General features: G+C 43.3%; 1 protein-coding gene across 6 annotated transcripts in view; it reads left to right on the forward strand.

Moving 5' to 3' along the window:
* lama2 (laminin, alpha 2) overlaps nucleotides 1–15,091 on the forward strand; it is a 190,273-nt gene that overhangs the window by 144,282 nt on the left and 30,900 nt on the right. For all 6 annotated transcript variants that reach the window (XM_076037571.1, XM_076037568.1, XM_076037569.1 and 3 more), the window contains 11 exons: nucleotides 1,350–1,512; nucleotides 4,992–5,070; nucleotides 5,161–5,292; nucleotides 6,888–7,004; nucleotides 7,132–7,295; nucleotides 7,844–7,982; nucleotides 9,127–9,229; nucleotides 9,998–10,114; nucleotides 11,465–11,647; nucleotides 12,895–13,049; nucleotides 13,180–13,323. In XM_076037571.1, coding sequence (XP_075893686.1) covers nucleotides 1,350–1,512; nucleotides 4,992–5,070; nucleotides 5,161–5,292; nucleotides 6,888–7,004; nucleotides 7,132–7,295; nucleotides 7,844–7,982; nucleotides 9,127–9,229; nucleotides 9,998–10,114; nucleotides 11,465–11,647; nucleotides 12,895–13,049; nucleotides 13,180–13,323 — 1,496 coding nt within the window. The remainder of the gene's footprint in view (nucleotides 1–1,349; nucleotides 1,513–4,991; nucleotides 5,071–5,160; nucleotides 5,293–6,887; nucleotides 7,005–7,131; nucleotides 7,296–7,843; nucleotides 7,983–9,126; nucleotides 9,230–9,997; nucleotides 10,115–11,464; nucleotides 11,648–12,894; nucleotides 13,050–13,179; nucleotides 13,324–15,091) is intronic.

The raw sequence follows: 15,091 nt of genomic DNA on the forward strand, positions 1-15,091 counted from the left end.
AGAGTAGTAATTAGAGACTTAATTAGTGGCTATCACAAGCACGCGCGCTGAGGCAGACACTGGCGCGGTGTGCGCATTCATGCGAGCGCGCACGAGCGCAGCCGCTCATTCACAGGCAAACGCATAATGAGGCGAACGTTTAAAAAAAAATGAAAAGGAAAAAAAAAAAGGGGGACCGCGTGCGCCAGTGTTTACCGGTTACCGTAACATGATTCCATCCACCGTTTTAAGTGTTTAATTGGCTTTTAAATCCCACCATGTAATTATATGCCTGCGAGATACAACAAACGCGCGCGCGCGCCTCACAGTACAGTACAGTACAGCTGTTCATTAGCGTGATGGCTCGAGCGCGGTCTGAGCCTTCTAATCACGCCGTGTTTACATTTCAAACGGGACCAAACGCTGCTTCTTTTTTCTTTTCTTTTTTTTTTTTGCACGCGGGCGGCGCCACCCACGCGCTGCTTCGAACAGTTGCGCGCGCAAACACACACGTACACTATTTAAGTTTTAACTGGCTTTAATCTGCGCTTGTAAAATAAATAAATAAATAACTTTTCTGATGTCCTCATCAACAACACACGGTTTGCCGTGGTAGCACGAAAACGTAACCCAAGTGCACCACAGAACTGTTTTAGTGTGTGTTGCTTGTTTTTTTTTCCCCTCTCTCTTTCGCAGTGTCTCTCTGTCACACACTTTATAAACACACACACACACACACACACACACACACACACACACACACACACACACCAGCTTAGCCTCATTAATTCGGCAGTTAAAATGTTTTCATTTCGACGAGCTTTGGAATGTTTAACAGCAGTTTCATCATTGATTGATCTGAGTTTTTATCTTCTTTTAATTCGATGAACATTAGCTTCACCAAAAGTGACTCACTTTGAACGGCGTTTAAAATGCGAGCTGTTAAAATGGCTGAAGATCAAATGCAGTAATTTGGTGTCTCTTTGCTGCTCAGCAGTTGAAGCAGACATTGCAATAATGCACAGCATCACACCAGCGCTGTTCACTCTGGGTTTTTTTTCCGTCTTTGTGCACTCATACCACAGTTGCGTTCTCATGAATTTAAAGTTGACGAATGTGTAGAATTTTTTTAAAATTTCTTCTACCAAGCTGTACCTACACAATGCTAAAGTTTCAGAAACACCAGTGTCTGGAGGCTTTCTTATAGAGGCAGGCAATCTACCTTACATACTTAGTTTCTGGCTAATAATAATAATAATAATAATAATAATGATAATAATAACAAAAGAACTTAAAGGTCGAATCTGCATTCCAGCAAAAAAATATTGAATAAAATGAACATTTTTAATATCATGCATGTTTGTGTTCAGACCTCCAGTTAAAGGCCTCTGAGATGAACAAGACGCTCTCGCGCAAAGATGGAACTCCAGACAAAAGCCTGCAGGAGATGAAAGAGGAGATCCAGGACATGCTGGCCGAGATGAGAAAAAGACAGCTGCAAGGGAAGAAGAGCATCGCCGAGGAAGAGATGGAGTACGGGCGCACACACACACACACACACACACACACACACACACACACACACACACACACGTGCCTGCGCAAGCAGACGCACATACAAATGTATGCGCAGGGTCATCCATCTTTCTCCCACTCACTCTCCAAAATACAGTTGTTGAGAAAATGCATCAAAAAGATCTTTGCCTCTGACGCTTGTTTTGCTCATAGTTTTGCAAACACCGTCAGGGGAGCAAGGCAAAAAAAAAAAAAAAAATTGAAAAGTACTAGAAAGTGATTTTGGCATGTTCGGTTATTGTAACCCTGCACGGCAGCTAGATTTCAACGTTTATGTTCTCTTCCTTACATTGTTAACATCTGATAGCAAGTGTTCTTGGGTCCCATAAACAATTGGCTTCCCTTATGGGAAAACGAGGCGGATGGTACGGAAGTTGCCATGGAAGTTGGAGCTGACTAATCTAGTGATCCAACGAAGATGTCACTCTGAGCAGTGAAAAAAAGCTCATGCTAACGAGATTAGCATGGAAGCCCAAATAGCACTTTCACTTTTACCAGATAGCGTTTGCACGTTACGGGAAGAACCAAAAAACATTATATTTATATATATATATATATATATATATATATATATATATATATATATGTATATATATACATATATATACATATATATATATATATATGTATACATATATATATATGTATATATATATGTATATATATATGTATATATACATATATATATATATGTATATATATATATATGTATATATATATATATATTGATAAAAGCGTAATATACTGCCCATAAATTCAATAATATAAGTGTATATTTGCAGTACAACAAAATGAATTTGCTTTTCCTACCTATAGAACAGTTCTCATTTACATGTAAGAATATACATAGAGCAAGGCTCTTGCCCCCAGTTGCCATCTTACACTGCCATTTTTTTAAGGAAGCCTGGTGTGGACAATCCAGCCCACCTTGACAGCACGTTTCGTATTTAGGGTGAACGTTTGCATCCACAAATAAACCAAGGAAGAAGAAGGTGGATGAGGTATCTAGGTTTGTGTGCGAAGGCCACGTAGCTCACTGGCAAGATCAGGAGGGGGAGGGCGAGAGGGTGAGCTCTGCAAGCTAAATGTAACCACTTGATGTCGCTGTTTTTTCCTCAAAATCTCCAAATATTACACACTTCATCATCTTAAAGCACTATCTTGCATAGCTGCTAGCCTCTGGCTTGCGATTTGCAGCTAGCGCTAGCACTCAACAATCAGTGGAAACCTCGACCTTCCTTGTTTTTGCCTGAACCTTTCAAGAATGCTTATTCCCAAATAGATACATGAAGTAACTCAAATCATTTATGAAACCACAACAGTTAAACATCAATCGACGTTGGGACTATGCGGCAGTTGAAAGCCGTCAAATAGAGCCAGTAATTTACTGCATCCAACCCTTCTCTCACTCCCCTCCCACCACTCCATTATGCAGTAAACATTGACGAGGTCCACAAGCTAATTTAAATCACTGTACAGCTCAAGGGGGTGGAAAAGAAAGAGGGAGTGTGTGGTCGCAAAGAATGAGGAGAGCAGCCGACAGATGGAGGGAGGGTTTCAGCAGGGGGAGAAAAGGAGAAAACGTCGGTCTTTGGCGGCCGTGCGTGTGACTGGGGCCTGAGGGAAGTTCTCAACTGGAGCAGTGAAAGCATCAACACGACTTAACGGACGCCTTCAGTGCCGTCAACAAAGCCACCAAGGTTGCATCACTTTAATTTTTTGTTCCTATATGGCCATATATCGTTTTTTCTTCAATTTCTGTTCGTACCTAAACCCAACCCCACCCCATCTTATTTGTTATGACTCGGTTTATTCGCACCGTTCCCCGATGTGTTCATTAAAATTTCATCTCACCCAATAATTACCGAACGTTTATTACCGACGGTATGAGAAGAAGTTCTCCTCCTCGTTGCCGTACAGTGAGTGTGTTTAAGGCTCATTAACAGACGGAATTTTGTGATTATTATAGTTTTTTTTCAAACCTCCATCGTGTAAGGGTGCAAAATTCGGTTTTTAAAGCCAAAGTTTGAGTGGGGGGGATATAAAAATAGGACCTAGTACCACAAAAAATGCTGAGTTTTAATGGATCGTTAAGACAGTTATTTTGAGTCACGAGTCCTTTTCGGGAGATCTGCCGATATCGGGAAGGTTCTGACTTTACTGGCAATTATGTTTTGAAACCGTCTTATGCTGACGGGTGCCAGGTGGGTGTAAAACAGAGCTGCAACTTTTGCTTGTACACTAATTGGTTCGGCTGCACCAGGATTGGGCTTTGGAAAAGAAGAGCAACAAAGGCCACTGGAGTTCTAGTGTGTTCAGTTCCAGACTTCACACACAGGCATTTATGATAAAGACTGTTTTAATCTTATCCCTTCACAGGGCGGGGAACCTATCTGGTCATGTCCAGAGGCACACAATATGGTCATAAATATATCACAGACTGTTTTCTTGCTGCTGCTGGCTGCGTGAGGAGGTTTGAGTGGCTTTTTTCTCGGTTCCATTCAGCAACTTGCTGAGGTTGTTTTCACACTGCGTCATGACTAATGAGGAGTCCCTCATTACTAATGTCTGAACGTCAGATAGGAAATGCATGTTTGTCAAGTTTTATTCTTATTGTCTTTACATTTTTACTAGCACCATTAAAAAAAAAAAAATCGTGCTAATTAAAAAACAGATTTTCTTACATACCGTATTGACACTCTAGAACGCATTAAATGATCTAATTGTTTCCCTGAGCACCCTGGAAAGGGTTCTAGAACTTTTGGACTTAGTTCAGGCTGCAGACGAATCATCATTTAAAATGTATAGTACATGCTATGTGTTGAATATTTCACTCAGAATGACAACAGGCTATTGACATGCTAACTATTGTATGTTATTAACTTTGTGGCTTTAAATTTTGAATATGACCTGCGCCAATTAACTTCTGAAATATGCCACACTTAGTGGCAGCCTTCAGTATTGACATAGAAGCCGAACTAACACAAGTGTTGTGTCAAGCCAGTGTTAAATGGTAATAAAGTGTGCAGGGGTTGGCACGGCACTGAGAGCATGTGACATTAGTAATACACCAAGTTGAAAATTGTCCTTTTAATGAAGTCTGAGTCTGTGTCAGTCTTACTGGCGCATTACCAGCCCACACGCACGCACACACGCCTCACTCAGATGATATATGAAGAGTTTCATTCTGCGCCTGTGAAGCCCGACTTAGCCTGAGGGGTCAATACAAGGAAATCGACAGTTTCATCCCTGCGCACCGCGTCCTGTCGCCGGGAGTGATTATTGTCCGCGCGCAAGCGAGAGACCCTGTCGCGCGTCGCAATAACTCTCACCTCTCCTTTGAGGGCTTGTTGCTCTCGCCCGGCGTTCCATGAGCCGTGAATAACACGGTGTTCAATCTCCAAATGTAAATATTTGGATCTGGTCTCCCCCCGCAGCCTGGCCGAGGAGCTGTTCCAGAAAGTCAAGAGGCTATTCGGCGACCCGCACCAGGCCACCGAGGACCTGAAGGCCGAGGTGATCCACGCTTTTAATCTCCTCGTCTTTCGTTTCTGTCGTCTCGGACCGTTCTTAATAACATCAAATCAATGCTTCTCCTTCTTCTAGATTAAAGAGAAGCTCTCAGACCACGCCGGGAAGCTGCGGGAGGCTCAGGATCTGGTCCACGAGGCCCAGGGGAAGACGAGGCAGGCCGGCTCAGCAGCCCAACAGAACCAAGCCAACCTGGTTGCCCTGGAGGTAGAGAAATGCATTTATTGTACTGCAAAATGATACACTTTTATTAATGTATTTACGGACACTATGTTAAGCTTTTACCAATATAAAAATCACAAGTCAAGCCAAATGTTACACACAGGACCTTTAAGAGATTAAACATATCATTAAACGATTAAACATGTCATTCATGTGTATGACACACACACACACGCACACACACACACACACACACACACTTGGAACAATAGTCTTCAAATAAACCAACAAAGAAGAAGGTATCCCTGTTGGGTGCGCAGGCCACTGTAGCTCACTGGCAAACTCAGGAGGGGGAGGGAGAGTGAAAGACACTGCAATCTAAAATGTAACCACTTGATGTCGCTGTTTCTTCCTCAAAATCTCAAAATATTACACGCTGGGGAGGCTGACCGACTAAAGAGTTGGCATGGAGATTGATACCCAATTCTTTTATAGAGTTATTAACTGCTTGTCTACATATTATCTGTTTTATTATCAAAATGTTTTGGGCTCATTTAATTGTAATTAGCAGTTAAGAGTGAATAAACAGCAGACCAGTCCCGAGCTTCACATACACTTTACCACTCTTCTCCACAGAACGGCATACAGTCAACACAGTCAACACTTACCCACTAGCGACCCCTAGTGCTGTGGAGCAGCAAATGAAAACTCAGCATAGAAAATCGACATTTTTCCCACAGCAACCAATGACTTGATTTAAAAAAAAAATGAACAAATTGAAGCAGCATCGTCAGTTATTAAACCTAAGTGAAGATAAGAATGAAGTCATGACATGCATATACATCGCCGTTCATAATAGAGCAGAAAATCATTTTTTTTTTTATCACTGGTCAATATAAAGGTATAACAGTACCACTGTATGTTCAGCTGCTCTTTAATAGTCTAGAATGCCAATAACAAAAAAAAAAACTGTCCCACACAGCAGTAAAAGGCTCATGCACAGCAGGCAGGGTCAAACACTGTTGGAGGAAAACAAATAAAGTTTCTCGCTCCGTTTGTTCAGCATCTCATTGTCCTGTAACTTCTTCCTGGGGGAAGAGGAGGCGACAGCTACTGTGACTCTTGGCTTTTTATTGAGCCGCGCTTCCGCCCGCACGCTGCAGATCGGGACCACATTTCGTCTCGGGCGTCTCGGCTGCAGCTCGGTATCAGTGGGCAGCCGAGATATAGAATCCTGTATTCTTAAGACGTGAAATAAACAGGATTCCTCTCTTGCACAACAGGTTTAAAAAAAAAAAAAACAGGTTAAAAAAGTGAGCATCAGGTGCTAATAGGTCACAGAAATATCTCAAGTGCACAAAAATGAACTAAAAATCACTTTCACTGACATTTGTTTGAGCGGACAACACGTTTTTTTGGCTTCAGGCTCACTCGTCATCTTTAGCTCCTAATTAGCTCATTAGAGTCCTCCAGAAGTTAAACCACTGCTCGACAGGTTACAGAAAACACATTTTTTCAAACCACAAAAACAAACAAACAAAGGACTAACAAAATCAAAGAAAAAAAGGCTAAGCTCCAAATGTACACACGTTCGCATTGTGCGTTGTGGTCACTGGGAGTTTCTGTTTTCCTCTGTGCAGAGGAAGCGCTCGGCTGTGAGCGGAGTGAGAGACAAAGCCCAGGAGGTCCTCGGAGAAGGAGAGCAGCTCCTGGATGAAGCCAACCAGCTGTCTGACAACATCAACCGGGAGCTGGAGGTACGTCAATCAACCCTCCCTAGTTTTTTTTTCTTTTTCAGTGTTTTGGCTTTTTGGGTTTTGTTTTTTTTTTTGTGTTTTTTGTTGGTTTTTTTTCAAAGTAGGTCTGTGTTTTTTCTGTCTGCAGGATTTGGAAGCGATGGAAGAGGAGCTGGGAACCCTGGACGGCCAGCTGCACAAGAAGGTCGGCGGCCTCACCAGGGGCCTGAGCGACGGCGTGGTGGAGTACAAGGTGCAATCGGCCGAGGAACACGCCAGGCAGCTCAACGAATCCGCCGCCATTCTGGACAGGTAAGCAAAAGACATGGACACGTGTTTTTAGCTCACTGACAAGGCAGTCGAGTGTAAGACTCTCTCAATCTTGCAGTTATTTGAGGTATCTGTGGTCTCCAACCAGTCGTCCCATTCTGATCTCTGACCACAGACCTCTGACTCCACACAGCTGCGACTCGCAGCTGTGTGGAGTTAAAGGCGTTGTTGAGGACGGTCATTTTTGGGGCCGTCCTGTGTAAACCCCAGCGGTCGTTGTAGCGTGTTGAATATCCCAGCACATCAGAAGAGTGTCAAACAGACCAAACCAACGACCGGAACCTTCAGTCCCCACTCGCTCTTCTCCACTCTGACGCTGGATTGAAACTTAATCTCGTCCAGTTGATGTTTTGTGATTATTTTTGTGATTATGGACAGCTAACACACCATAATAATTAGGAATAGGCTCTTTTACACAAATCCAAAGAAATTCTTATTCACCCTCAAGTGTGCTGCATTTCTAAAAGAGGCCTTTTGAGGCTGAAATCTGGCTAACTCCTCCTCCTCCTCTTCCTCCCCTCCGCTGGCAGCATTTTGGCCGAGGCTAAGAATCTCTCCTTCAACGCGACCGCCGCCTTCAAGGCCTACAGCAACATAAAAGCCAACGTGGACGCGGCGGAGAAAGAGGCAAAGGCGGCCAAGCAGAGTTCGAGCGAGGCCCTGGCGCTGGTGAGTGGACGCTGTAATCGCAGTGCGGCAGGATGGAGACGGAGCCAAACAGCTTTGCCTTTTATCACAACCGGGTGGAGGAAAAAGAAAAACACATTTTGTTTGTCAATTTTTTTTGCAGAAATTTACCCCAGATTTTAAGAATTCATTGTTAAGTTTAGACACTCCCCCGTGTGGTGACTGGTTGGACTTGAGGGGTTCTTGGGAATGCGCCGCCGTGTCAGTGAACATCCTCTCAAGAACTGCTCTGTGTGCTCAGTTACAGTAACAGTAACGCTTCCCGTTAAGTCACGGCTGAGAGATCAAAGCTTGTCTCCATCCTCTTCCTCCCTCGCTGTTGTCCTCCTCCAACATCATGACCGCACACACCTGAAACGGCCCCTCTCCTTTGTATTCCAAAAGGAATGCATGCATGAAGGAGGACCTTCATGCATGCATTCCTCTTTCATTTCATCTTTTTCCGCACCTGCTCTTTAATTTGCCGGGAGTTTCTTGGCCGTGTTCGCCGGGTTTCATCTCTTGTATTTGATTTTCCCTGCCACCTTCTTATTAGTTTCTTCCCCTCAGTAGTCTTTGTTTTTGTTCTTTTCTATCTGTAAAAATGCAATAATTCTCTTTTTCCAGCTGCCACATGTTCCTCCCTTACTTTTAACTCTTAAAGGCCAAGTGTGAAACATGTAAAAGGCTCTTATTGGTGTGTCAGTGAACAGGTAATATATATATATATATATATATATATATATATATATATATATATATATATATGACCTTGTTATTTAGTCTATTAATCTATTCATATGCCTGTTGGGTTTTATTCCCTAATAGTAAGCATTTATCTTTGAATCTAAAGCTCCAAGTTTCACAATTCTGACCCTGAAATCACATCAGAGCCAAAAAAAAAAAAATAAAGATGAAAATCAACACTGTGCTTTCTTACCACAAGATGGCGTTAAATCTCACCCAGTGGGCCTTTAAAAATCTGTGTAACTCTTTGTAAAGGTGCAGGAGAAGTTCCTCTGGCACCTTTCTACGTGTACCTCTCGCGTACAAATGATTAATGTACTTTTGGACTGATGAATGAATAACATGTTCAATTGTAATTTTTGATAGGTTATATTTTTGTTGCTGTTGCCTGTGCGTCTAGGCCTTAGGTCCAGAGGTTCCGGTGAAGGACGCGGCTCAAAGCGCCCTTCAGAAGAGCCACAGGCTGATAGATCAGGCTCAACAACTGCAACACGACGTGCAAGGTAACCACTCGCTGCTCGTGCGTACATAAAGTTTTGAAAGTGACCGAAAGTATTTTTAAGCGTCTATGTCAGGCATGGGCAAACTACGGCCCGGGGCCCTTAAGCGGCCCGTAAAGCGTTTTAATCCAGCCTGCTGAATTTGAGGCAGTTATATTAATAGTAAATAAATAATAAAATGGTTATTTTTCATATATTTTCAGTGTTTCACGGTTAATTTCCATAAAGAGCTAAATGCTGTATAGCTACTGATGCTCCTTTTTGTTAAATTAATGAATAGTTAAATGCAAATGACTTTTAAAAAAAAAAAAGTAAACGGCAGAATAAGCTGATTGACTCGGCAGAGAAGATTTGTCATATTTTTCAGGGGCACAACCCAGACACTTAGCGCTGCTGCTCACCCCACAAATGCATGATCCTTACAAGTGTGGCACCATTTAGAAGGGGAATATACAGGCTTTCCAACCATATAGATTTATTTCCAAGAAGCATTTTTTACAACAAAGAAATAATCTACCAAATACAAATTTCCTTACTTTTTATGTTATGTTTATATAGATATATGTTTTTTATCCTATGAGGTAGGTCACCAAAACGTTCCATCCATCTGCTGCTGCTCCGGCACCTGTTGTGGCCCACAAGTCAGAAACTTTGCCCATCCCTGGCCTATGTTTCTTTTGCAGCTTTAGCATCAAAAGTCACAGTAGCGGTAGCGAATGTGTTTGCTTTGTTACCTGTATCCATTTTTTTTGCGCGTGTGCACCTTTGTAGGGAACGCAGAGAGCGTGGCCGGGCTGAAGGGCCGAGTGAAAGCCACCCAAGACAAGACCAAAGAGCTGCTGAAAGCCCTCAACGGAAGCAGGGAAACGCTCAACGGCATCCCTAACGGTAGGAGCGCGCAAAAAAAACACAAACCGGGGCGGCGTGTGACTCCCGAGTGCATGCGTGTTTACGTGTGCGTGGGAGAGAAGGAGAGATGAAGACGGGCGGGATCAATACCAGGTCAGGCTCAGCTTGACGCATGTCAGTTACTGCACGCACTCGGAGGAGCGCTGCGATGGGAGGAAGGGTTACCGAGGCCACGGCCGCTCCCAAAACTGCGTTTGAATGAGCGCTCGCGAAAACAGCAGAAAAAAGAAATCAGATGCCACAGTTGTAAATGAGTGACCCCCCGGACCTTGACAACAGCACGTTCAATATTAATTAAAATGCCTGTGAGTGGGTTTCCAAACAACACAGTGAAGCAACTTTTTAATTATTGAATCCACAATGTTCCGCACAGAAACACTATTATTTATAGGCAAAGGTCTATAAATCTCTGCTCTTACAGCTCAATACTTTTCTCTTTCTTTTCTCAAATTTATGTCTTTGGTTGGTTGTTATTTTCACTTATATATATTTATGCATTTCATCAAGCTCATCACACCTGAAGATGGCATATACACTCTTACTTTTAGCAGTATTTTCTTACAGCACATGCCTCTAACATACCACAAGTGCAATCCCCAGATGTTAGGATTTGTTTTCTTTTTTTCTCCTTCTTGCTTCTCTTTTTCAAAAACTGTGCTCTGGAAACCGCTGTTCTGAAAATAAGCCCTCTGTGATGTTACCTAGAACACTAGCACCTTTTCTATGTAAACATCCAACCAACCAGGAACATCAAACTTTGCATAATTGAGGGACTTTTGGGTTTTATTATAATTCTAATAAGATTTTAATTTCTCAACAAATAATCTTTGCTCATTGAGGATGTAAAAAGAACTGAAAAGTGGTCTAACATTGGGCTTTTAAATACAGGTTTGTTTTTTTTTGTTTTTTATAATATATGAACTTTTTCCATTAAAGTTCATTTTTAGAAAGCCCCTATATTCTAAATTTTGAAAATCACCGTATTTGTCTGTTTATCAGTAAACATGCAGAAAATGCGCTCAGTAAATAGAGCAAATGGTAAAACTGGCTTTGACAAATGGTCATTAAACCTTTAACCTCTAAAACCTAGTGATGCAAAGTGTAAAAAAAAAAAATACATACCGAGTTCATCATGTTTTATCAGATCTATATCTACTCGACTAAACAAAGTAGCAGGAGCAACAGAGAAGTTACACATGTCGACTCATTAGCTTATAAACCTAATTGCATGTTCATAAAACATGTGGGACGGTAAATCAACAAACACACGATGTTTGAATGCATTCATGCTGCATCACAGATGGACGTTCTCACACACTGCTTTGACAGACACAGCGGCTAAGCTAGCAGCCACCAAAGCCGTGGCGGCAGATGCTAACGCCACGGCTATCGACGTCCTGGAGCGTCTCGGCAACCTGAACCTGCAGCTGCACGGCCTGCAGCAGAACTACAGCGAGCTGGAGGACACTGTCAACACAGCCAACCAGATGATCCAGGATCCTGAGAAAAACAGTGAGTTTCTCAGTGAGCTCTATCATGCCAACACCTGTTGTTGTAATTAGTAAAACGGTAACTTCTTAAAGGTCCTGTGTGTAATATTTGGCCTGATTTAGGATTTTTATATGGTAAAAGTTTAATATACTGCCCATAAATATATTAATAAAAGTGTATACTCACATTACAGTAAAAGTAATTTGGTTTTCCTACCCTTGGAACAGTTTTTATTTGTATATAAAAATATGCTGAGAGCAAGGGTGAACGTTCGCTTCCTCAAATAAACCAACGAAGAAGAAGGTGGAAGAGGTATCCAGGTTTGTATGCGCAGGCCAAAGTAGTTCACTGGCAAGCTTGGGAGAGGGAGGGAGAGCGAATGAGCGCTGCAATCTAAAGTTTCACCATTTGATGTCACTGTTTCTTCTCAAACTCTCCAAATATTACACACTTAACCTTTAAAAAGCTACAACATAGGAAAAAATGAGTTTTATTTCTCTCTAACTGACTTTTTTCCTTCACAAACACGAAATCTGGAACTAATTGAGAGGTTAAGAAATGTGGCTCGTCCATCTTTAGCATTTCAGATTTAAAAGTGTGAACTTGTGGTCAAATGGTGAATTGACTGAAACTTTTCTCCTTGTCTCTCTGTTTTTGCAACCCCCACAGCCATCAGTATGTATATTTCATTTACCTTAATCTGAGCGCTTATACTTCAACATGTGGTGCACCAATACCATGTTGCCAAAATGCCAAGCCGGCAGATTTTACCATCTTGTCAGCACAGCTGTTGGCAAGGTGTTTGCGCATGGAATGTTCTAGCCATGATCCAATCTCAACGGCAGTATTGGAGCACCACTGGTCAGCCTTACGACTGTCATTAATAGCTTTACCTTAAATCTCTAGCTGCTTCTAATCATGCCTCTGTTCGCCTCTGCATGAGCGCTTTGCACATTGCAAAGCATGGACGTCTTTCTCTTATACTTCATTTCTTGTTTCCAGCTTGAATAGCGCATACTCTCAAAGTGAGCAGTGAGGAAAAGTTCTCCCTGAATGCTACGCTAATCGTTTGCTTCTCACGGGCCTCTCGGCCTCTCTTTTTCTCCAAACGTCCTCTCCTGTGGGCGTGATATCGTGACGACGTTTCTCCGCCTTAACTCTCTGCTCGTTGGCTCTCGCCGGCACTTGCGGCTGTAATCCAGTTGCGCAAGCGCTAATGACCGCCCTGTGTCGTCGCTTGCGCTTCTTTTGTCTCGACCCCTGCGCAGTCCACGCCGCCGGCGCTAAAGTGAAGGATTTAGAGGACGAGGCCGATCGACTTTTGGAAAAGCTGCAGCCCATCAAGAGGCTGCAGGACAACCTGAGGCGCAACATCTCGCAGATCAAGGAGCTGATCAACCAAGCCAGGAAGCAAGCCAACTCGGTGAGCTGCCGGCATTTCCCAGATTAATAGCGTTTCAGGTGCACGGCAAAACAACAACGTGCAACGTTTCCCTCTGGCCTAGCACTTTGTTTGGACAAAGATGCTTCATTGCTGCGCTTCCTCTTTGCAGATCAAAGTGTCGGTGTCGTCAGGCGGCGACTGTCTCCGGAGTTACCGGCCGGACATCAGGAAAGGGAGGTACAACACCATCACCCTCCACGTCAAGACCACCGTGCCTGACAACCTGCTCTTCTACCTGGGCTCGGCCAAATATGTGAGTGGGCCTGTTCACCGCCTGTTCCTGTCCTTGCAACTTGAACTCACCTATTTTTTAAGCACTTTTCTGTGGAAAAACTATAAAATGTTGAAAGAACCCATGAAGTCCGTCCCCTGATATACAAGCAGGAGAGGGGAACTCGTTCAACCCACAGCTGTCGTATGTCAAACTCCTTCTCCATAGGGGGCGATATGCTGTGTTTCATGTTAGCATCGGGCCTTTTTTTGGCATTCGTTTGATCTGCCATGCTGTTGTGCTGTTGGATGCCATCGTTTTGCAATGCCCAAACAAACCGCCTACCTGTGCATCCACAGCTGTGAGCGTTTTGTGGACGTCGTCAAAAATCGAAGTACAGGAAGGTTTTTCACTTTTGGTTATTTCTTTTGTTTTGCTGTAAATTCCAATGTAGACTACCATTTTAATGCTATCATTAGCATTACCGAGTAGTGTCGGCCGATATATAGAGTTATGGATGGGATCTTTCTTTCACATATTTAACGGTAGTCTGTGCGCTATTTCAAATCCCGTGGCAAAGCATTGTCGGAAGACGACCAAATGTGTGAACGAATCGGTGTGTGAGGGACTTGCAGGAAAAAGACATTTTTAAAACAAGCAGTTTAGTAAGACATTGAAACACACACACACACACACACACACACACACTGGTGAGCCGCTACCATGATTGTGCCAGCAATGATGCTGCTTGCTCTGTAGAGTCTAAGAGGCTGAATTTCACATACACGGTTGCTCCTCTGAAAACAAGTTAGCTTCCGGCAAGCATCACTGCTTCAGCACTTGTTTCCTTGATGAATGCCGACACCAAAAACGGAGTCAAAAGTCATTTTTCCTCATCCATATTTTTTTTTTTTTGCCTTGCTGTCAGTTCAGACCCACACATTCTCCTCAGGTATCTAACACCACTATCTGTGTTGCATTTTGGTGGAAACGCGGTGAAGAGGACAAGTCGGGTTCTTTGTCAGGGGAAAAACACAACACTTGGTTGCGTTCTTTTTATTTTTTGTAATCAAACATTTATCATATTTAATGCAAGGCTGTGGCCCTGTGTGCTACGCAGCATTAATCATACTTGAGAAAGTGCGCACGCACGCACGCACGCACGCATGCACGCAGACGGCACATCCACTCTGAGATCAAAGCGCGCCGGCGGTTCGCGCAAACACATGCAACTTTTACACCCTCCCAGAATGGTTTGTCTAATATCAGAATAATTAATATTTCTTGACACATACTCGATAGCACCCCCTTTTAAATGATGAACCCTAAGTGTGCGCCTGTGTGTGTGTGCGAGCGCGTATGAAGGTATAAGGGTCCATGCATATGCATGTGTGTGTCCCGAGGAGCGGGCTGCAATTAACATCAAGTATATGTTGCTGTCTGCTCCTGTCTGATTTCCCCTGAGAAATCACCGCTTTGCTTCATCTGACTGCGAACTCTCCGTGTGATGTGCGTGCATGCGCGCGCGCGTGTGTGTGTGCGTGTGTGTGCGTGTGCGTGTGCGTGCGTGTGTGTGTGTGCGTGCGCGTGCGTGTGTGTGTGTGTGTTTTGTTCCCCACACTAATTTTCCAATAGTGTCGAATTCAACATGAATAATAAATGCTTTGTTTTTGCGTTTGCACGCCGGCGTGCGTGCGCACGCGTGCGTGTGTGCGCCTTTCGGTGTCAGCGCAGTGCACGGCTGAAATGGTGTAATTCTAGTTGAATAATAACGATGATGCCCTGTGATCTGCGCTAATGAATAATCGTC

The sequence above is a fragment of the Nelusetta ayraudi genome, unplaced genomic scaffold (assembly GCF_046127955.1).
Source record: "Nelusetta ayraudi isolate G7.1 ecotype Tasmania unplaced genomic scaffold, CSIRO-AGI_Nayr_v1 ptg000052l, whole genome shotgun sequence".
NCBI classification, from domain to species: Eukaryota; Metazoa; Chordata; class Actinopteri; order Tetraodontiformes; family Monacanthidae; genus Nelusetta; species Nelusetta ayraudi.